The sequence below is a fragment of the Peromyscus maniculatus genome, chromosome X, assembly GCF_049852395.1.
Source record: "Peromyscus maniculatus bairdii isolate BWxNUB_F1_BW_parent chromosome X, HU_Pman_BW_mat_3.1, whole genome shotgun sequence".
NCBI classification, from domain to species: domain Eukaryota; kingdom Metazoa; phylum Chordata; class Mammalia; order Rodentia; family Cricetidae; genus Peromyscus; species Peromyscus maniculatus.
The window spans coordinates 32,661,116-32,684,697 of NC_134875.1; the positions used below are offsets into that span (position 1 = coordinate 32,661,116).

General features: G+C 44.7%; 1 protein-coding gene and 2 pseudogenes across 5 annotated transcripts in view; 1 reads left to right on the forward strand and 2 right to left on the reverse strand.

Annotated features, from left to right (window-relative positions):
- Positions 1-1,468: 1,468 nt before the first annotated feature.
- LOC121825811 (N-acetylglucosamine-1-phosphotransferase subunits alpha/beta pseudogene) lies at positions 1,469-3,654 on the reverse strand (annotated as a pseudogene).
- LOC102920228 (leukocyte receptor cluster member 8 pseudogene) lies at positions 3,150-6,494 on the reverse strand (annotated as a pseudogene).
- Positions 6,495-21,201: 14,707 nt separating this feature from the next.
- Thoc2 (THO complex subunit 2) overlaps positions 21,202-23,582 on the forward strand; it is a 124,357-nt gene continuing 121,976 nt past the window's right edge. For all 5 annotated transcript variants that reach the window (XM_016000141.3, XM_076561613.1, XM_076561614.1 and 2 more), the window contains exon 1: positions 21,202-21,325. In XM_016000141.3, the coding sequence (XP_015855627.1) occupies positions 21,255-21,325 (71 nt within the window). In that variant the 5' untranslated portion in view covers positions 21,202-21,254. The remainder of the gene's footprint in view (positions 21,326-23,582) is intronic.

Sequence of the window (23,582 nt, forward strand, 5' to 3'; positions counted from 1 at the left end):
GCTTGGTTTGTATCAATTTCATTAAAGACTTGTGTCCTGGTTAGTTTTGTGTTAACTTGACACAAACTTCAGTCATTTGGGAAGAGGGACATTCATTAAGAAAATGCCTCTAATGTGCGGAGATGACCGGCCACACTAGTGGAAGCTCAAGAACTGTGGACTGGTGGCTGTGGAGCCCCCATGGGACTGGACTAGGCCCTCTGGATACGGAAGGCAGTTGTTTGGCTCGAACTGTTTGGGGGCACCCAGGCAGGGGGATTGGGATCTGTCCCTGGTGCATGGGCAGGCTTCTGAGAATCTGGTGCCTGTGGTGTGATACCTTGCACGGCCTTGGTGCAGTGGGAAGGGGCTTGGACCTGCCTAGGCTCAGTGTGCCGGGCTCTGCTGACTCCCCATGGGAGACCTTGGTTTGGGGGATATGGGGGTGCCGGGTGGCTTGGGAGAGAGATCTGGGGGTGGGAGGAGGGAGGGGGTGGGATCTGTTTTCTTAATAAAGAAAAATGAAAAAAAGAAAATGCCTCTATAAGATTTACCTATATGCAAGTTTGTAGTGCAATTTCTTTTGTTTTTTTTTTTTTGTTTGTTTTTTGAGTCAGGGTTTCTCTGTGTAGCTTTGCACCTTTCCTGGAACAAGCTTTGTACACCAGGCTGGCCTCGAACTCACAGAGATCTGCCTGGCTCTGCCTCCTGAGTGCTGGGATTAAAGGCGTGTGCCACCACTGCCCGGCGTAGTACATTTTCTTGATTGATTGATTGATTGATGTGGCTAGTGCCATCCCTGGTTAGGTGTACTTAGCATATATAAGAAAGCAAGACATGAGGAGCAAGCCAGTAAGCAGCATTCCTCCATCAGCTCTGCATCAGCTCCTGCCTCCTGGTTCCTTTCCTGCTTGAGTTCCTGTCCTGACTTCCCTCAGTGATGGAGTGGAATCTGAGAGTTGTAAGCTGAAATAAACCCCTTCCTGCTTAAGTTGCTTTTGGTCAATAGGAACCTAACTAAGAATACTTGAGACATCCAGTCATTGAACCACACTTATGAGGTAATACAAATAAGAAAAGAAACTGCATGTCCTCAGAATCACACACTTTGTGAGATGACGTAGTATCAAATTCTTCAGGGAACATGTCTTGCAGTTCTTGCACAACAGTTTAGTTAGTCATATGAGACATTTGCAGAAGGATTTCTGAGATCTGAATCCAAACGTGCTATTAAGAGTTTTATTTACGCTGGGCGGTGGTGGTGCAGGCCTTTAATCCCAGCACTCGGGAGGCAGAGCCAGGTGGATCTCTGTGAATTCGAGGCCAGCCTGGTCTACAGAGTGAGATCCAGAACAGGCACCAAAACTACACAGAGAAACCCTGTCTGGAAAAACGAAACAAACAAACAAAAAACCCAAACAAACAAACAAAAAGAATTTTATTAACATATTCCAGGGAATCTGAAAATGCTTTTTAGTTGTCTTCTAATATGTTTGCTCTTAGTAAAGTGTGTCAATTGCATCTCCAGTGATCTGTCTTCAAGAATACCATGGAAATACTCTTTCTCCCCTGAGCAAAAAGCCCAGGACACTTAACATGTGTTGTGTCCTTCCAGTTACTCCTTCCTTAGTAGCTAGATGATCCTCAGCCTTTCTCCCCTTGCTGTTTTTCTCCCCTCCTTCCACTATGAGTTTTACTTTTCCACGTGGCTTTCAGGTGGAATAATTAGAAACACCTTTCTATCACTACACCCTGGCCTGCCACACTTTGGGTCTTAATTTCTAATTTCAATCTTGCTTTGGTTTCCCAAAATCAGCTGTGAATTCTGATCCTGGTTAGTGCCCATATACTTTAATTGTCCCTGCTGGGAATGCTGGCCTCTGTAATCTTTGAGAAGCTCCAACATTGCTTGGGTTTTGTGAACTGGTTTGTCCAGTAGGGTCTCCAACTTGTAATTTATCTCAGTAAGTCATGAATTTGTTTTTTTTACTTTAGTACCTTGTAAATTCATTAGAAATGACCTCAGCAAACCCTGACTTGTGTAGCTTGTAACCCTTCAAAGCGATTTCTCCATGTTCCAGTTTCAAGTACAAGTTGCTGAGACTCCAGCCTCTTTTGGAAGGAGTTAAACATTTACCAGGGGTAATTTTCCCCTCCTCTGGGACTCTCCCTGTCATGTTAACACCATGCCTTTATGAAGTGTTTTTCAATAAGAACATCCTGAGAGGATTTTTTTTTTGCCTCTAGAAGAAGTGTTATCGGGCTGACCAACTTTTAAAACAAGGTTTCTGGGTTGTAGAATTCAGTTTCGGTGCCTCCCTGTACCCACCTCTATCTACTGTTATCTGGATTTTGAACTCATCATCTGTGCTTTGAAATGTGACATGAAAATATCTTGTGGTTGTATTCATTCCACTGTACATTAGGAGGCAGATAGTTCACCACTTATTGGCAGAATCCTGTTGGGTTATTGGACTGCCATTGACGACACCTTCAATTCCTCTTTTTTTCCAGAGCTGAGGACAGAACCCAGGGCCTTGCGCTTGCTAGGCAAGCACTCTACCACTAAGCTAAATCCCCAGCCCCCCTTCAATTCCCTTTTTGGCTATTTGTGGAAAGCTGAAATAGGAAAAGAGCTCGTCTTTGGGATTACATAGTGGGTCTGTTTTGGGAGATGAGTTACTTTCTACAGTTCATGAAAACGTTCTTGCCCACTATCACCATCATCAAGCCCACAGCGAACCAGGGATCGTCATGTTCTTGGTTACAATAAGAAACACTGTTTGTTCTTTCTGAAACTGCCTAGTCTGTCTAATACCAATATTTCTGATACCCCTGTCCCCCGAGACTCACTCTGGTGACTCTCTCCACTGGTACCAGAGAAATCACCATACCAACTTTTCACAAATCTTATTGAAATAGCCTTCTTTTCTCTCTCCTTCCCTCCCTCCTCTCTAATTTTGGTTTCAAGCTTTCAACATGTACTGTACTCAGTGTTCAAGGAGAATGAAGTGAGAGGAGGGGAGAGGTGGGGAGGAGGAGGCATCTGGAAAAAAAGCAGCCTGACAGTCCAGCTGTTTACAGCCTCTAGCACATCCTCCAGTTATATGGCAGAAGGGGGAGGGCTGAAAAGAAAAGAGGGGAAAGAAGAAAAATAACTTAGAGAGAGAGAGAGAGAGAGAGAGAGAGAGAGAGAGAGAGAGAGAGAGAGAGAGAGAGAGAGAGAGAGAGAGAAGGAAACATGAAACACGAGCTGGTGATCCATGAAGGCAGAGGAGAGGAAGGAAGGGACGGTAGCTATTTTACCCATGTTGAACCAGGGAACAGGGAGGGAAAGGAAGAGGAGGGAGGGAAGAGAAAAAATCAGAAGAAACATTAGGGCCGAGGGAGGAAGAGGCACGGAGACAATACAACTCGAGGAGGATGAGGCAGCCCGACCTGCATGGTCCTGCAAAGGCCTTGGAGGCCTCAGTGCAGTGTTGCGCTGGTCTGGCTGGCTGCATTTCTGGGGTGGGGCATAGTCTTTAAGGAGCTTCCCTCACCCCAAGCACTGAGGCCCCAATGGCTGGACAAGAGTCTTTGAAGAGGCAGACGAGGCAATAGATGTGGCTGGCTGGTGCCCCGCTGCAGGCGGGTGCGGGCTGGACGGCCTGTCTCCTGCTGGCCCCCCAGCATGGGATGGGCCAGCACGCAGGGTCAGGTGCTGGAGTACGAGCTCGAAAGAGAGAGAAAGAAAACACCGAGACAGCATTAGTGGAGATGAGAGGTGAACACAGAACCGGGAGTCCTCACCCCATCCTCTTCCCCTATACTCCCAATTATCCCTTCTGAGACAAATAAATAAATAAATAAATAAATAAATAAATAAATAAATAAATAAATAAAACGTAGGAAAAATCTCCGCACAGATCCCGGGTGGGAAACAGGGTTGGGGACGCTGACTCAGTGGTTAAGAGCTCTGGCTGCTCTTCCATATGGACCCAGGTTCAATTCCCAGTATCCACATGGCAGCTCACAACTGTCTCTAACTCCAAGATCTGACACCCTCACGCAGACATACATACAAGCAAAATATCAATGCACATAAAATAAAAATAAATAAATTAAAAAAAAAAACCGAAATCCACAAAGGAGGCTCTGGGCCACAGTCCTAATCCCATCCTTCTTGATGGGTGCTCAGAAGGCTGGCAGCTGCGCCAGGCTGAGGCAGCAGTCCATGCTGGAATTGTCTGGGCCCATATAGGACAGGCCCAAGGGCTCTAGGAAGACCCAGCACGTGTCTACTAGCCTTAGAAGGCCAGCTGGGACTGCGGGTAGGAGACAGACAGTGCAGCGCAGAAGGGTTTCATCATGACCTTTAGGGTGGCCTGAGCTCCTGGTCTGCAAACTTGTCCACAAGGTAGCCAGACATACAAGGTGCATGGCAATAGAGCCGGAAGAAGAGGTGGTAGTTGCCTAGGGCCCAGGCTGCCCTCAGTGCCAACGCATGGCACACACAGGGGTCTGCCTTCAGCTCCCTGGTGAGGTAGGCCAGCTCCATGCTATTGTCTCCAGAGTTCTCGGTAAAGATGTAGTCGAAGATTTGGTATAGAGTACATTCACCCACATTACCTGCCAAGTTTTCCACATACAGTGACTTGAACTGTGTGTCTGGCACTGGTTGAATTCTTCATGGTCACCCTTCTCCAAGGCAATGCGGGCATACATCTCATACACCCCCACAGTGAACTTGGTGAGGATTCCTTGCATCCTTAGGTCCTGCCGCATGGACTTCATCTGCTCATGGGCAAAGGCATAGTCCTGCTTCTCCTTCCTGTGGGACTTGACCATTCAGAGACTTCTTCAAAACAGTCACAGGTCGCATAGTTGTTGGGTCTGGGGCACTGGTGAGATGCAGACAGTGCTTTGTGATGTCAGGAGAGGTGCTCACAATCTGAGGCTCCTGCCTGTCAGGGTCAGCTTCACTGCTTTCCAGGTTACTCATCTGCAGCACCAAAGGACCAAGGTGCAGGCGGCGTGATTGCCCATGCTGGAAGCGGGCTGTCTTCTTTTGCTTCTTAAGCTCACGCCCTGGGTCCTCCAGTGCTGCCATCTTCTTACGGTGTGATTGCGGAGAGCTAGGTCATGTCTCTTTCTGTGCTGTTCCCTGCCTCAACCCTATCCATGTGGACCCCGCGACCACCCCGACCCTTCGGGGATGGGTTCCTATGGCCTACAGGGTGACACTCGTTCCCTGAGTAGGAGCTGTCAGAGACTGAGTGGGAATCACTTCTCCAGAAGTGGCAGTTGGGGGACCTGGATGAAGAGCAGGAGCAGGAATCCATGCTGGAGGAAGAGCTGTTGTATTCCATGAAGACGCTACCGTTGCCAAACTTGGCAAAGCTGCTACCCTGGGCTCAGCCAGCAACCGCCAGTCCCAGGTGTCCCTCGCTGGGATTGGAAGCCTACCCTTCCGGGAGGGTGAAAGCTGCTAGAGGCCTCCCATTGCTTCTTCTTGGGCCTCTCAGTCACATGCTCTCTGGGCAGCCCAGGCAGAGGCTCATGGTTCCAGTCGATGGTATAGGCAGAGCCTCCCTGGAGCTGGGCCTGTAGCACCTCCTTGAGCAGCTTCTCTGTCCGGTCCTTGTCTTTGGCTGACTCACGGGTGGTGAAGCACGGCTCCACATATTCTGCGGCCAGGCCAATCATCCGGCTTCCCAGACAGCACCCCTGCCTGGTCCCGCCCAGCCAGAAGGACCACTGTAGTTCTGAGCTTTCTCAGAGTTGGGCTGGAGGCCAAAGCTGCTTTCTTGACCCTCCGCATAGGAGCTGAAGTTCTGCTTGGTGACAGCAAAGAGCCGCTTCTGGACATTGGACTTGAGACCTCCAGTTCAAGGGGCTGGCTTTATGTGGGTCCATAGCTGCTGACCCTTCTTGGCCATGGCAAGCTTTCTGTAGCTGTGTGGCCCCTGCCTGACTATGCGGAGTGGCTGGGGCTGTTCCAGGCTGAGGGCCATTGCTTGGACCATGTGTCCTATGCCGAGGGTTTGAGGGCTGAGGGGGTTGGGCTTCAGGTATCTGCTGAGGAAAGCCTAGTAGGCCATACTCTCCTCCATGCCAGGGACTGGAGGCTGCTTCAGAGTCCCTGGTGCTAGGAAGCCAATAGCTGCCGGGCTGTAGCTGAGCCTCAGGAGCTGGCCACCCCATACATGGACGGGGAGCTGTAGCTCTGGTACATGCTCACGGGGTAGTGGTAGCTGTAAAGATAGGCATAGTTGTATTGCTGCTACCGTTGGTAGTGCTGCTGTAAAGCTAAGTCTTCTGCCTGAGAGACATATTGGGAACTGGCCACAGACCCACTGCTGCTGGCTTTGGAGCGGCTGGCAGCCTCTGCTTTGCTGATGCTGGCGGCCCTTCTGCCCCTCTGGGTTCTTGTGCCTGGGAATCTCCATGCCATTCTCGCTGCTGGCCCCAGGCACCGTGCTATACTGAGAAGACCAATCTGTGCTGTACTCATCACCCACACTGGCCGCCATCTGGACCTTGGGGAGTAGGGAGTGGTCCTGAGAGCCAGACTGCTTTTTCACTGTCAGCTAAACGAATGTCTGTGACAGTCGTTGGATATGATGGGTGTGACTTTGAATAGCAGGTGAACTGAAAGTTGGCAAGTGGGTTAAATTTTGAAAACCCCCCCTGGCATGTGTTACTATTGCCACTCTAGGATTGTCAAGATTCAGCCAGGGTGGAATCTGCCCATAGGTGATAACAAAAATATTCTGAACCCATGGTGCATATCTTCATAGATCACAGCGGGTATCTCAATTCTTCATTACCTTCAAAATGGATGGAAGAAATGTCTTCCTCCTGTAACAAATAGTGGAACAATCAGTTCTCTGCTAATGATGGTCCTTTTCTTCTCTGTTTGCTTATGAAGCTCTTGGAAGTCTTTGGGGGTTATTCCGTTTATAAAGGCCATAGTGGTTTCTGAATACAACTGCAACAGTTTTGTTTTATTTTAGTTAATTTATTTACAATGAACTTATTTATTTGTGTGGGTGTGGGTACATATGCCCCGCCAAGTGTGTGGAGGTCAGAGGTCAGAGAACGACTTGCAGGAGTAGATTCTCTGCTTCCACCATGTGTTCCTGGGATGGAACGCTACTTGTTAGGCTTAGAGGTAGGCTGAGCCGTAGGGACAACCTGAGTTTTGTTTTACAAGAAAGGCTTTCTGACAATTTTCTTTTCAACTGATTTGTTGCTTGTGGACTGGTGAAAATACACTCAGGAAAGCCCAATCTTCCATGACTAAACTCTGGGACTTCTTTCTTCCGTGTCAAGTAACTCCCCTGAACTGTCTGTCCTTGCCTTTCACCAGTCCAGTGTGCGCGTCATCACAGTCTTTGGTACTGTTGAAAACGATGGAAACAGTAGTAGAAGAAACTTCGGGTTTGCCACTTGAATACATGGCTGGCAGCATGAAAAGAAGAAAAAAGATGTTAGGTCCTTCAGGGTGTTTTGGCTGGCAAGGGTGTGTCCAGGGCAAAGCACTGGCACCTTCACGCAGTGCGTCAGCAGACATTCCAACGGCTCCTTAACTCTTGGCTGGTTCTGTTATGTGCTTCGCAAGCATTTTTCTCACTGCTTTCTGATCCTTCCCTGTTCCCCTAACTGCTGTAGTTCCTTCAGCAGTCACAATCTGAGTTGTTCACCAAGGTGTAAACTGGACAATTGGCCTGGGAGGGCAGAGCCAATTCTGGAAGGATTTCCCTGCACATTGTCTTTATAGGATCCAAAGAAAACATTGCAGAAATATCTCTTGGAACTGGAGTGTGGAAACAATGGCTGCAATGATGCCTGTAAAACAGAGTTAGTTCCCATACCTGTGAGACAGAAAGATATAGGTCAGTCTATGCAGCAGCTGGAACAGCAGTATTGCCCAAAGCCACTCCAGGAAGAATGTATGATGCCTGTGGGCAGCTGTTACAGGGATTGTCAAGCCCTTGGTGCAGTGGAAGCTACAACACAGGCCAGCTCCCGGACCAGTGGGCTTCCTGGTTGTTGGGGAGGAGGGGTAGGGGAGGTGCTGCCTCCTTAAGTCTCTTTGAATTTTCTAGTTATTTTCTCTTTAATTCGTGTGTGTGTGTGTGTGTGTGTGTGTGTGTGTGTGTGTGTGTGAGAGAGAGAGAGAGAGAGAGAGAGAGAGAGAGAGAGAGAGAGAGAGAGAGAGAGATTTGTGCCAGGGATTGAAGCTAGGGCTTAACACGTGTTAGGCAAATTCTCTACCCTTGAGCTACATTCTAGGCCCTAGTCTTTAATCTAATACCAAGGTACCTATCACAGCTTTGTTTTCATTGACCGTTGTATTTGTCTAGTGTCTTTCCCCAAGTTTTTCCAAAGTATTCGCAAACTTTTTTGTCCCTGGGCTTTAGGGCTGTCTCTAAAAAATAGCCAGACTTCTTTAAGTCAAGATAATACCCTAGGTTTTTAAAACTTGAATATTTAGTATATTTACATTTTTATAAATTTCTGTTATATTTAGGCTTTAAATCCTATATTCTCCTTTTTCTATTTGTCCAATGTTTCCATTTTCCATCTTTGCTGTCTTTAAAAAAATGCTTTAAATATGTAAATATATTTTTAAATTTAAATTTTAGTTTTTTAATATTATTTTTTTAGATAGACTATAATTACATCATTTCCCCCTTCCCTTTCCTCCCTTTAAGCCCTCCCATGTAACCCACCTTTGCCTTCTTTACAGTGACTATTTTTGTTTCCCTTTTTAAAACAGGGTTTCACTATCTTAACCAGATTGATATTGAACTCAAAATCCTCCTGTCTCAGCCTCTCACATACTTGGCGTGCTTACAGGAATGCAGCACTGTGCCAGGCAGAAAAGCCTGTGTTCTGGATCTTATTTATGAGATCAGGAAGAGGCTGGCACTTTTTAAATATCCTTCAATAGCCCATCCCCTCCTCAGAATTGTTTTTCTCAGTCCTTTCCTTGTATATCCTGGGTGCATTTCCTTAGTAAACTACTTGTGCTTAAATCTTTGACTCGGTGTTTATGTGCACGAAAATTAGTTTACAACAGAGTATATCCATGCAATAAAGTTCCATGTACCATTAATCCAAAACTCTTCGATTTAGCCTCAGACATATTTTTAGGATAAGGAGCAAAAACCAGCCACATTCTTTGCCAACATATTGTAATTATAGTCTCTAGGTCAGTTGTTAATATCATTCCACTTTGCAAGTTCTTGAGCTGGATCTAATCTACATTGTTCTCAGCACTATTGTCTTCCAAGCTCTTAGTAGCATGGCCCACTAAGCCTTGCTTATAGTATTTTACCTGCTTTCCTAGTACAAAGTCCAAAAGTCTTCCACATTCATTCAATGAACATTATATGGTCAAGCCTCAGCAATAGCCCGCCATAGTTTGAATTAATGGCATTAACAGAGGAGATTTCAAGATACCCTAGTTAGTATTGACTATGTTATGTGGTTGTTAGTAATCACTTATGCAGCTCTACAATGAAAAGAAGCAACTTGGAACAAGAGAAACAAAAACATATAGTTTGAGGAGAAAAAGGAACACCAGGAAGTGTAATGGAGCTAAGTCCAGTGCTCAAGGAGATAAAAAGTTTAAAGAAAAGCCTGTTGCTAAATGGTATAAAGAGAATAGTGACTTCAGGGCCAGACTCCACCTAGCTAAGCATCTAACTTGTGAAAATTAATCAAAGAGGGGCTGGAGAGATGGCTCAGAGGTTAAGAGCACCAGCTGCTGTTCCAGAGGTCCTGAGTTCAATTCCCAAAAACCACATGGTGGCTCATAACTATCTATGATGAGATCTGGTGTTCTCCTTTGGCATGCAGGCATACATGCAGACAGAACACTGTATACACAATAAATAAATACATCTTTAAAAAAACATAAAATGAATCAGGGAAACATTTAAGCAGTGAAGAAAACAACAGAAAACTGATAAAAATGTAACTGATTGACCAGGTCAAGTTCCAGTCCCTGCAAGCATCAGAACTTGGCAGCTTTGGCCACGTGGTAGCCAAAAAAAGCTATGCTGGCTTTAGTGTCAAGTATAGAAGAAAGGGGTTATGGAATCTCCCTCCACTACTAAGGAAAACAGCTGAGGCCAGGAGTATGTCAGGGGTGCCCCTGCACGGTGGCCTGGAGAGGCCATTTTGTGAAGCTGTGCTGGTGAAGCCTGAATTATGTTAGAGATGCCAGAGCCATGGGCTACCTGCCGTGGAAAGCTGCTGACTGGGAGTGGAACCAGCCCAAGAGAAAGAAGTATGTTGTGGTCAACAAAGCTGAAAGGAGTTGAGATCAGAAGAGGGTTTTGACATCAGACATGGAGATGCAGAGTTTGGAGTTTGCCCAGCTGCTTTTCAGTCTTGCTTTGGTCCAGCATTTCCTCACTATGATTGCTTTCCTCCCTTTTGGAATGGTAATATACATCCTATGCCATTGTATGTTGGATGTAGGTGATCTGCTTTTTTATTTTGATTTTACATGGAGTTACAGTTAAGAGATCTCATGAAACTCAGAAGAGACTCTGGACTTTGCAACATTGTTGAGACTGTGACAGACTATGGGGACTTTAGAAGTTGGAGTAAAAGCATTTTGGGCCAGATGGTGGTGGCACACACCTTTAATCCCAGCACTTAGGAGGCAGAGGCAGGCGGATCTCTGTGAGTTCGAGGCCAGCCTGGCCTAGAAAGCGATTTCCAGGACAGGCTCCAAAGCTACATCAAGAAACTCTGTCTCAACAACAACAACAACAACAACAACAACAAGCATGTGGCTTTTCACAGCAATAGAACAGGGACTAAGAAGAGCAATGTGAATCATTTCCAGTACCAATAGATACAGTTAGCCTTATTTGATAAAGAAACAGAGTCATAGCGAATAACTTAGGTGCTCCAATTTATGATGCCAAGTAATAAAACCTAAGTTCATATTCCAGTATTGGGGCTAGGGGTGGAGTTTACTTGTCCAACATGTGTGAGAGCTTGAGTTCCGTGTGCACCATCACCAAAAACCAAACTGGAACAAGAACCAAGAAAACCCAAACAAACGTTCTTTCCTCTGAGCAATATACAGCTAAGAAAGTGGGCTCTAATACTTGATTGAGTTGTGAGAGAAGAGGAAAATTCAATGAAAAAGAAACCAACAATGAAAAACTGATAGGAGATAAGAGTTCTAATCTGGGCTCTAATAATGCCAATGAGTTAGCTTTGTAGTAAGGTCATAGTTATCAAACTAGTTGTTTTGACCCTGCTGATGTTGACGGCTTTCTCTCTTAGAATACTGGACCAACCCCTGCCCTGCTGCTTCCTTCCTCTCCACTTCCCCTGTGGGATTCCACTTCCAATCTGAAGATTTTGCTACTAACAGACAATGAAAAGGTCATTTCCACAACAAAGAAACAGCTTGGATAGGATGGAGCTAAGGAGACTGGCCTGACATTTTAGCTCTAGCCTAAAAAGCAGAAATTATCAGGTAGCTTGTGTTTAGGAACTTCACTTCATTTTGGATGTTCTGAAAGCTTCAGTATTCCACTTATTATTTTCTTTTGTTTGGCTTTTATGTGCTTGTTCTTTGGTCCCATCGCCTAAACTCTCATGTGATATCAAGACTGCTTAATCTTGAAATTACCTAAAATCTACCTACCACTCCACGCATGAGATTGTCAACAAAGTTTAAGTACCCAGTCCTAGCTTTTTTCAGGGACTGCAGTCCCTCACTCCCTTGTTGGTACCCATGAGTTATTGAGATCACCAGGGAACAATACTCTGATCCACTGAGACAACAGCCAGATGTTGATGGCAAAGAGCAAGCAAGAGAACAAGGATATAAGAGATATGATAGCTTTGCAATCTTAAAGGGCAAGAAGCCAATTAGCTCTGAGCAATTCCTAAGGGAGTCATCATATCATATAAAAATAGTTCTGCTGGCTCCATGAAAAGGGAAAACTAAGGCCCCAAAGGACATCATTGCACCCAGGCATTTGTGGCATACTGAGTAGTATGCATACTGAGTAGTATGCATATTACACATACTTCAGAGTTTGGGAGGAGACATCATCATGATGTGTGGCAAAGTAAACCATAATGTAGCAAAAGGGGACAATTTTGCCCTCCAGGTGACACTGGTGTGTGCACATGCGTGTGTATGTGTGTGTAACTGGTATCTAGTGGATTGAGCTTACAGATGGTGTTCAGCATCCTACATTGCAGAGGACCCACCTCCAAAATACACACAAAGAAGGATCACACCTAAAATGTAGATGAAGCTCAAAATTGGGGAGGAGATCTCTACAATAGGTTAGTTATATAGAGAAGTATACATCAAAAAAACCAGTCAGTGTTTCTTGTCACATAGAAACTAGCCAATAATAATGATATTTTTAGAGATCTGTCTGTCTATCTATCTATCTATCTATCTATCTATCTATCTATCTATCTATCTATCTATCTATCTATCTATCTACCTGTCTGTCTGTCTGTCTGTCTGTCTATTTAGTGTGCATTGGGGTTTTTCCTGCATGTATGTCTATATGAAGGTGTCTGATCCCTTGGAACTAGAGTTACAGACAGTTGTGAGCTGTCATGTGGGTGCTGGGATTGAACCTGGGTCCTTTGGAAGAGCAGTCAGTACTCTTAATTGCTGAGCCATCTCTCCTGATAATAATGATTTTGAAAAATTTTCCAGGGAGAATAATGGTACACGAAAATTCACAACATCATTTTGTTTTATTTTGTATATATTTAGTTTTTTATTATAATGAAATATGAAGAGATCTAAGGGTAATCATACTTGGATTATCGTTGAAACAACATAATGTTTTTAAATAAGCCCAAGTTATTGAAACTCAAGGCTGTGTAGCTTTCCATTGAGTAGCTTTAGAACTTTAGAGTCAGAGATTAAGAAATCAGTTACAGGAGTAATCTAAAACTAGACAAGACTCTGAAATATTTTGTCTTCTATTAAAATTCATTGTTCTGTAAAAAGATGAGGTACAGCTGGTGGAAAACCATAATAAATATTTTTCTTTTTCTTCAGACATACTTTAAACATAGCCTATTCCTCAGTTTATTAGCACCAATGAACATGGGTCATTTAATAAAACTTGCTAAATTTAGAAGCTAATACTAATTCTAAATTTCCTACGTTAGAGCCTGGTGAGATTGCACCACAGTCAAGAAGTCAAGCCTGATGATCTGAGTTCAGTCCCCAGGATCCACATGGTGGTTAGAAGGAGCTGACTGTCATCCATTGTCCTCTGACTTCCACACATGCACCATGGTTTACACACTAGTGCTTATGTACATACGCTGAAAAATATATGTAAAATAAAGTTCATATATTAATATGTGCAATAAAATTTCTCTATTTTCTTATGTGTTTCATAAACTTTCTGCCAAATATGAATTTCTTTTTACATCTCACTATTTATTTATGCACAGGTTATCAGGCTCTCTCCTTGGTGCACATTTTAGTATGTGTTTCTAAAATGTTTTATATTTTAAAAAGTTTTACAAACAAAAGCACCCCTATATGCCCTTTATCCTTAATAAGAGGGGAAGATTTCCCACTCTTCTGTTACTGTTCATAATAGAACTGATAAAATAAATGGACATAAGATTAGAAAGGAACCTATTCAAATTTACTATGTACACAAGGATATCACAGAGAAGCAAAGCAAATGTTTCAACTAGGTATGATCTGGAATTTTATATTTCCTCATTATAAGTTGTTATTATTACTATCTGGACTGGGGATATGCCACTCCTCCAATCCCCTGCATCCATGTACAGGGTCGAATGTGGCAGTATGCATTTGTAACCCAACCACTGATGACCTGAAGACAGGAGAATGCAAGGGCTGCTGGCCAGTGAGTCTAGACAATTGGTGAGCCTCAGCCTTGGTGAGAGGCTGGTTTTCACAACATGAAATGGAGGCTGGGTGGTGGTGGTGCACACCTTTGATCCCAGCATTCAGGAGGTAGAGGCAGAGACAAGAAGATCTCTGTGAGTTTGAACCCAGCCTGGTCTACAGAGTGAGTTCCAGGACAGCCAAACCTACATAGAGAAACCATCTCGAAAAACCAAAAAAAAAAAAAAAAAAAAAGGCTAGAGGAAGATACTCAGTGCCTACTTCTGACATTTTCTTAACCCCCACCCCCCACTTATCAGACCTGTTAATGGCTCAGTGGGTAAATCGCTTGCCCTGCAAGTCTGATGATAACTTAAAAATGTGTGTGTGTGTGTGTGTGTGTGTGTGTGTGTGTGTGTGTAGAGGGAAGAGAACAGACTCCTAAAAGTTGTCCTCTGATCTCCACATGCATGTTCTCGTACCCATACATCAAACACACTCATACAATAAAGTTTTTTAAGACAGGGTCTCTCCACATAGCCCTGACTATCCTGGAGCTCACTGTATAGATCAGGCTGGCTTTGAACTCACAGAGATCCACCTGCCTCTACCTCTCAAGTGCTGGAATTAAAGGCATGTGCCATCATACTTGGATAAGTTGAATTTTTTTTGATTAACTTCTTAGTTAGCATGTAAAATGATGTTTCCTTGTAGCATTTTCCCATACATATATACATTGTAGTTTGCTCATATTTACTCTCATTACCGTCCCTTGTTCACCATACTCCTATAGTCGCCTTTCTTCTATCATGCTATACACACCCACCCATACGTGTGTATCCAGATTCTCCATGAGAGAAAACATGCCAGATTTGTCTTTTTTTTGCATCTTATACATTTATTCATGTATTTGTCAACCCAAATCACAAAGCTATTCTTCCCAGATAACACCTAATGAATACAATGATAAGAATGCAGATTTCTGTGATTTGCTACTGATTATTGAGAAGATGAGCACCATTGAAACTGTCTTGCTGTTTTAACTCTGAAATGTGCTTTTGGTAGGACAGAAGGGGGTGTGAGAGATTTGAGGAAAGCAGCAGAGGCTAGGCTGCTTTTTCAGGTAGAACATGTATTTTTAGACATGTTATTTTTGTTTGTCAGTTTGTTGATTACTCACATCCAGTTCATTAGTCTGACACACTTCACTCATTTTCTGCAGTTCTCCTAGGCTGTGTCCTCTTCCTCTGATGTCTCATACAGATTCATTTCCTTTGTGTGGATTACTTGAACCTTTCTCTGATTCATGTTTCATCAGCACTTCTGCCAGAGTTCTTTCATACATTTGGTCCTTTTTCCACACTGAAATTTTCTAGAATTGTTTTCTTCACGTCATTGCCTCTAACAAGATTTTTCTTCATAGTGAGATCAGAAGATGAATACTTTTCAACTAGGGCCAAAGTGCTCAAGCTATTATGAATTGGCTAATGGGGACAGCAGAGGGGTGGTAATGCCTGTGTGTTATCTTCAGCAATATGAAGGAAGTAGGCACTAGATTTGTCATTGAGCTTTGGCTCCTGTCTTTCACCTGTGTAGTGGCAATAGATGAGTCCAATGAGATCCTGCACCATGCCTGGCACTGGTCATAGTCGTCATTGTCATGGGTAGCAGTCTGTTCTGGCTCAAATGTGGTTGCAGTTGTACTAGATGATACTTGCCATTACATTTAGAATACACATTAAATGAGTTATTCAGCTACAGAGGGCACTATTCCTGACATACAGATAACAGGGACTGCTTTTCAGAACTCTCAGAGGGTATTTTTCCTTAAACAGGCTAAATTAACTTTGTTTTTCTTATATTATTACCCTTTGTGGTAGCCCCCAAATAAAGCCTGGGTCCTCCGCACAGAGAATCTAATGATTGAAGAGTTCCTGATAGGGAGATTTGATGAACATGGTTGAGGTCAGAGGGTCAGATTGCTGTAGGTCCTGGAGGTGGCATCAAAGGTGGCCTTGGTGAAGTTGTCTAGGGTGGCAGGGAAGCCCCTGGCTGACATCTGGAAATCATCAATACCTGCCATCAGCAGCAGCTTCTTGGGCCCAGGAGCAGAGATGATGCCAGTTCGCCTAGGGGCAGGGATGAAATGCACTAGCACGGAGCCACTATAGTCTATCACCTTGCATGGAGCACTATAGGGCTTCTGTCTTAGTTAGGGTTCTATTGCTGTGAAGAGACACCATGACCACGGCAACTTCTATAAATGAAAACATTTAATTGGGGCTGGTTCACAGTTCAGAGATTTAGTCCATTATCATTGTTGTGGGAAACATGGTGGTACACAGGCAGACATGGTGCTAGAGATGTAGCTGGGAGTTCTATATCTAGATAGTCAGGCAGCAGAAAGGGAGAGTGAGCCACTGGGCTTGGCTTGAGCTTCTGAAACCTCAAAGCCCACCCCCAGTGACATACTTCCTCCAACAAGGACACACCTAGTCCAACAAGGACACACCTAGTCCAACAAGGACACACCTAGTCCAACAAGGTCACACCTTTCAGTATCGCCAATCCCTATGAGCCTATAGAAGCCATTTTCTTTCAAACCACGACAGCTTGACAATCTTGTTCCCTCAGTAGCCTCTCCACACAGGGACAATGGGAAGCTTGGACAATATCATGGCCCCTTGAATGACAGTGGCTACTTCCTGTGTTATTTAACCCCCAGATGAACATGACTAATGTACTCCCCAATGTTAACAAAAACCTTGAACCTGATCTGCTGGCTAGCCTAAATCTGCTTCTGCACTGGTATTACTGATCTTTAGACCCTCATCCTTAAGGGATGCTTCCAGGAAGAAGTCAATAATCTCTGACTCTTCAATGGGCAGGGAGAACACATAGAGCTCATCCATGGATTTGCTTTTTTTGTGGGGGAGGGGGGTTATGAGCCTAGACTTTAGCAGCTGAGCCATTTCTCCAGCCCCCAGGGACTTGATTCTTAGGTCCTTGACTAGGCTGCCAGGCTTGGTGACAGGAACCCACTCCTTCTCTCTGGCTTTGCTCCCATGAGCTTTGAGACCTTAGCCTATTCCTAGAAGAAAATTCCATGGCCTCCCAGCCTGGGCTACACAGGTCCCCCAGACTCTCTTTCGGCACTGGCATCACCCACCATTTGTTTTTTTCCTTGAGAAGCAGGGGATTTTAAACTAATAACCTCTCCCTCCCATGAACCAGGGTCTTGTGTAGCTCTAGGTAATTTTGAAAAGATCAGTCATTGTGCCTCAGCCTGAGTTGTGCTGGGAATTACAGGTATGTGACACCATACTCAACAGACCTGGTTCTACCCACCCCACCCCTAATTGATTTTTTTAAAACTCCTGGGCTGATAGCTTGTTATTTCTTTCCACTGAGTAATTTCTGTATTTAATCTGGCTTTGTTTCTTTTTGGAGTTGTTCTCATCTTTGAGTTGTATTTGAGCATCTTATAATACTGAAGATGAGGTGATAGCAACTGTGTGTGTGTGTGTGTGTGTGTGTGTGTGTGTGTGTGTGTGTGTGTGTGTTTCTGAATGTCACCTCTTGGAATTTCTGACCCACTGTCTTCAGGCTTCACCCATTGACGCTGTTTCCATACTACGTGTCTGGTCGGCCAGGGGACATATCTTTTGAATGGAGGTATTGACTCCTCCATGCTTTCAGGTCCCTGCCTTTCTGGGATTCTAAGGAACCAGTGTTGGCCAGGTCCACTCAGTTGCTTCTTCCCATTCTCAATCCTCTGGTTCCTTCCCGCAGCAGTACATACACCTTTTGTTCTGTGCCCTATAAGCAGATACACCTGGCAAAGCCACCCAGGTGTACTGGAAGTCCCATGCTGGTAAGGCACCATTTTATATATCTGCTATATCATCCTCTCTCATTGTTTTGTCTCTCCCTCTTCTATCACTTTAGACCTCTTCCTCTCCTCACACAGTTCCACATCTATTTTCATGTTTTATATCTGTCTTAATCTGGATTTACATATGCTCATAAATGTTTTATTAAAGCTCTCTCTTCTATGATAAGAGAGGTTTGTGTTTTATCTTCTTGTTGATTTTACTTGGTTGATGAGTTTTCTATGGAGATAATCCTTGACAACTGAACAGTTGGGAGTGTTTTTGTTTTTTTTCAGACAAGGTTATTCAAAGAAGGCCCCATCCCTGTTGCAATTTCTTAAGCAGGTGTGGTCCCTGGGGCCTTGTACATACCGTGCTTTGCAGACCAAGACAGGCTACTTAGCGATATTTTAGCTACTATGAAGTAACCAGCATATTAAAGGTGCAGATTTCATATTTGGGGGTAGCAGTCTCTAAATGCCTTTAATTCACATTCCTAAACTGTTAACTTTATGTTTGCATTTGCTTACTCAATTTGAAATTCCTTCTAACCTCCCTCCCTCAAAAAAAAAAACCCATATTTGAGAATAAGTTGCAAAATGTGTCATTGTTTCAGGGAGACTTTTTTTTTCCTTTTTTTGAGACAGAGTCTCTCTACATAGCCACCAAGATGTCAGCTTGGGTATCCTTCAGGCTCAACCTCTGAGTCTGTCCTTCTTTCCTTCCTTCCTTTCTTTTTTTTTTTTTTCAAGACAGGATTTATTTGTGTTACAGCCCTGGCTGTCCTGGAACTCGTTCTGTAGACCAGGCTGGCCTTGAACTCACAGAGATTCGCCTGCCTCTGCCTTCCAAGTGCTGGGATTAAAGGCGTGCATCCCCACAGCCCAGCCTTTTTATTTATTTTTATTGTATGTGTGTGGATGTTTTGTCTAGATGTATGTCTTGGACCACATATGTGCACTGTCATCTTAAGTCAGAAGAGGGTGTCTGATCCTTTGGGACTGGAGTTATAGGTCCTTGGAAATTACCACTTGGGCGCTGGGAATCCAACCTGTGTACTCTGGAAGAGCAGCCAGTGCTCTTGACTGCTGAGTCATTGCTTTAACTAAAACTTGTATCTTTTTTTTCTTTTCATTTCTTTTTGGTTTTTCGAGACAGGGTTTCCCTGTGTAGTTTTGGTGCCTGTCCTGGATCTCGCTCGAACTCACAGAGATCCACCTGGCTCTGCCTCCTGAGTGCTGGGATTAAAGGTGTGCAACACAGTCCTCCACCCCAAGACTTGTTTCTTAAAACAGGGATTTTTTTTCTGTGTCACAGTACAAGTATTTCAGTCAAGAAAATAACTGATACAATATTATTACTTAATCTACAGATATCCAAATGAAGTCAATTGTGCTAGTAATACTCTTTTTTAAAAATTTAATTAATTAATTTATTTTATATCCCTAATGCAGCCTCCCTTCCCTCCCCAGTTCCCCACCTCCTCAATCCATTACTCCTCCATGTTCCTTCAGAGAGGGGCAGGCCTTCCTTCCATGGGTATCAGCAAGGCATAACATATCAAGCTGCCATAAAACCAATCACCTTCCCCTGTATTCCAGCTGGGCAAGGAACCCAGCATGAGGAATAGGTTCCCAAGAGCCGGCCAAAGCATCAGGGACAGCCCCTGCTCTCATTGCCAGGAGTCCCAGAAATAGATCAAACTACACAGCTGTCACATATGCAGAGGCCTAGGTCAGTCCATGCAGGCTCCCTGGTTGTTGGTTCAGACTCTGTGAGTTCCCATGAGCCAGGCTAGCCGTTTCTGTGGGTTTTCCTGCCATGTCTCTGATCCTCCTGGATCTCCTATAAGCCCTTCTCCCTCCCCCCTCTTCTTAGCAGGACTTCCTGAGTTTGGCCCGATGTTTGGTCTTGGGTCTCTGGATCTGCCTCCATCAGTCACGGGATGAAGGCTTTCCTCTGACAACCAGGGGAGTCACCAATCCCATCAAAGGGGATGGCCAGTTCAGGCTCTGCATCCACTGCTGCCAGGAGTCTTGGGGGGGGGGGGCTCCTGGTAGACTGCTTGGAGTTTCCCTTGCATCAGGCTTCTTTCTACCTGACTCCTGTCATGTCTCTCAGCACTCTCCCCCTCCACCCACTCCGGACCCGATCCCTCAAATTCTCATGCCTCCCTCCCTCCAGTGCAACCAGGAGATCTCCCCTACTCAGTAATCCTCTTTACAGCAAAAGAAAAAAAATTTTTTTTTGGGGGGGGGAATCACTTAATTTCTTGTCTCCATTAATCTTTTCTTGAGACAGTCTCAGTATGTAACCTTGGCTGACCTGGGGCTTGCTATGTAGGTGAGGCTTGCCTGGAACTCACAGAGATCCTTCTGCTTCTGCCTCCAGTCTTCATAAATCTTGAAGAATTACTATCTTCTATGAGCTTGACAATTTTGAAGAGTGCAAGTCATTAATTTTGTAGACTGTCCCTCAATTATGGGCATGTCTTCTGCTCCTACAATATCAAATTAATATGTAAAATTTGGGCATTAACAATTTGAAAAAGTTGATTAGTGTTTTCCCTAGCACCTCACTGGCAGTCAGTCCCATTATGTCCATTTCTTCTCACTCGCTTGCCCACCTTGCCCATTTCCAGCCTGGTGGGAAGTAGCTGTGCTCCTGCCTCAGTCTCCTGAGTGTTGGAATTATATCTGTGTAAGCCTGTGGTTTACTTGTCATATTTCTACGATAATTCAGTCTTTTTTTTTCCAGTGATGAGGTTCCAAATCAGAGCCTGGTGCAAGCTAGGCAAGTGCTCTAGACCCGAGCTACAGCTCCAACCCTGGCAAAATTTATTTTCACCAACATAGGGTGGTATCTTCCATATTTTCCTACACTAACGTTTTCCCTTTGTAACAACAAGTATTTTGTGGAGAGATTTTTGAGACTGTAAACATTGTTTCTCTCTATACTAATGCTCCTTAGTTTGACAGCTACAGCAAGGAGTTTAGAATTTAGGGATTATGCGTTTCCCAGGGCCAGCTTTTATCCATTATGCTAGCCCTCTCTGTGATAATTTTTTAACAGTAGTAACTTGAGATCTTATCTCATGTTCTTCTTTTCCAGAGGGTCATTCCATGCATGGCTGACAGTCCAGTCTCTGCAATGCCTAACATACCGAGCGCTTGAAAAATTACGTGTTTGAATTAGTGGTTTGGGGTAGATATTACAGGAGCATAAAGGCTACAAGCGGTCCGGGCCTGGTGTTTTTCAATTTTTTTTATTTATTTTTTTCCCATTCTCAAGGTACGTAAAACACGAATACTGTGGAGGGCGCGGTCCTGACAGGTACTAGCGAAAGGGACCACCCGCGTCTGCCACCTCTTTGTCAGCCAGGCCCGGGGCTTCCGTTGGGTGGGGAGGTAGGTGGGGCGGGAAATCTAAAACCGAACTCCCAGCTTCCGTCACTCCCCGTGGGCGGTGCTCCCCTTTGACCCCTAGCTCGCGAGCTACACATCCGGGCCACTGTTACTAGTGAGGGGAAGATGGCGGCCGCAGCGGTGGTGGTTCCCGCAGAGTGGATAAAGAACTGGGAGAAATCAGGGAGAGGCGAATTGTGAGTGTGCGGGCCGGGGCCGGGCGCCGGGCACGCTGAAGCTGGGGCGTTGGCCACATTCGGAAGTGGGGTACGGGGGCGGGAGGGGGGAGCGGCGCCCCCTCCCCCACCCGGGTGACGATTGGGGATTGTTGGTTAGGAGTTTCGAACTGCCGGAGGAACGGAACCGGTATCCTCCATCGAGCGCCGCCTTTCCCCGACCTCCGGCAAAGCCCTGCGGTCCACCGGAGCCCTGTTTCCTTTTGGTCTCTCAGCAGAACTTCCGTCTTGTCCCTTCAGGTCCCCCTGTGCTCCTGCTCTGTCTCTTTTTGTCTGTCTCTCGTTTTGCCTCAGCTCACTTGGCTGCTTTTCGCTCCGTGGGTTCGCGCCCGGGGGCTGTTGGGTCCACACTTGACATTTTCCCCGCTGTCCCATTTCATCACTCTGCACCGAAGGCGACTCCCGCAGTTTGGCGCCCGGCCTCTCCTATGCCCGAAGTCTTAGCAGGGCGAACTGTCCCGAACTCTCTACGGTCCTAGCCGCCGGTGGCAGAGGAGCTTGGGGCGTCAGGGACAGCCAGGCTTGGCACCTCTGGTTTCTTGGGGAGCGCCAGCTTGCACTGCCCTGGCCCTGCGGTCCTTGGGGGAAGTGTGGCAGGGATTGCCGCTTTTTGCCAAGTCCCTACCGGCATGTCACCTCCGAGTGGATTCGGGCTGGATTCAACTTTTCATCATTAAATGTTGATGAAACCCCATTTTGGTCTGGAATTGTAGCTAGTTCTGGGCCTCCTCGAAGCTTTTTTAGTACTTTTCGATGTTTTTTTTTTTTTTTTCCCCTTTAAGTCGTAAACTTATTTTGTAACCCCCGCCTGGTAATTTGCCACGGTAGAGGTTTTCTCGCCCCAAATAGCCACCCCACCCCCACTCCCCGTTTAAATAGCAAAATTAACCATTGATTTAAAAAAAAAAGTTCTAATTTCTTTGTCCGAATCGCTTTGGAAGCTTAGTAGTCAATCCTAAATGAGATTAATTCTTGTTAGCTGTTAGTGTTGTCTCCTTCCACTCCCACACGTCAGTTCAGTGTCAGGTTCTCAGTTGCTAGCGGGAAGATAGGAATCTCTGAAACTTTGCTACTTCGAAGGAACGAAGCGCTAGACACGCATTGCAGGATCTCATTCTTGTAAAATGACTTACTCCCGCCGACAACTCCCTTTGCTATTCCATGAACTTAACAGTGTGAATCCTAGAATTGGATTGTCTGCATAAGCGGCTAGCTTAGCCCACTTAACTAGCTGAGTGACCTTGGTAAATTCTTCACCACTTCGACTGTTTCCCCTTGAGTAAATTGGGAATAATAAGCACTCTACTCAAAGGATTGTTGTGAAGACTAAATGTCTGTAAAGCACTTGGCTTATAGTAAGTGTTCAAGTGATAGCTATTAAAAGTAATATTATTCCAGCTTTTAGATATTTAAACTTCTCGGGACAGTTCTTGCACTTACAGGCTCTACCTCTTTAGTTAGCAATTAATTGGCCTCTGGCTTCATGTGTGTATACTCTTGTTTGCCAATAAATTGAGAGGTCCTTGAAGAAAAGCGATGACATCTCTTACTTCTTTTGGTCCAGCGTATACTTATTGTGCTCTAGTGTTTTGTTAACTCACAGGTATATATGTCTCACATGTAAGATGCTTATTCATTTTTAATTTTTATGTACTATTTAACAAATACCTATTAGGTCCCTTGAGTGCTGAGAAGGCAAGTTGGGAAGCAACTCAACTAAAGCTTCATATATTTGGGGGTAATCCTCCCCAAACACATAATCCAGTTCATTGTTATTTACTGTCTAAAACCTATTTATTCGTTATGGAAGGTCATGTTTGTGGGCTGCTTAGCTTTCTTCTCCAGGTGGAGTATGTGTGTGTGTGTGTGTGTGTGTGTGTGTGTGTGTGTGTGTGTGTGTGTATGTGTATTTGGTAGTAAGTGCTCCATCAGTGAGGTACATCCACAGGCCTAGCTGTTTTTTTTTTTTTTTTTTAGTTTAATGTTTTTGCTTCCACCTTAAAATGAGTATTATGAATAGGAGGAGTTCTGCTTCACTTGTAACTGGCAGTGGTTGGAGAAAAACTAAGTGATGTATGAAGTCAGAATATCTAGTTAAAATGGAATTTTGAGTTTATATATTTTTACATGGTCCATGCTACCTAGTGTTAAAAGAGCTACTTAGAAACTGTACTTAGGATTTTCATGTGTGTATTTATTGCATAGCTTGTGGAATGTG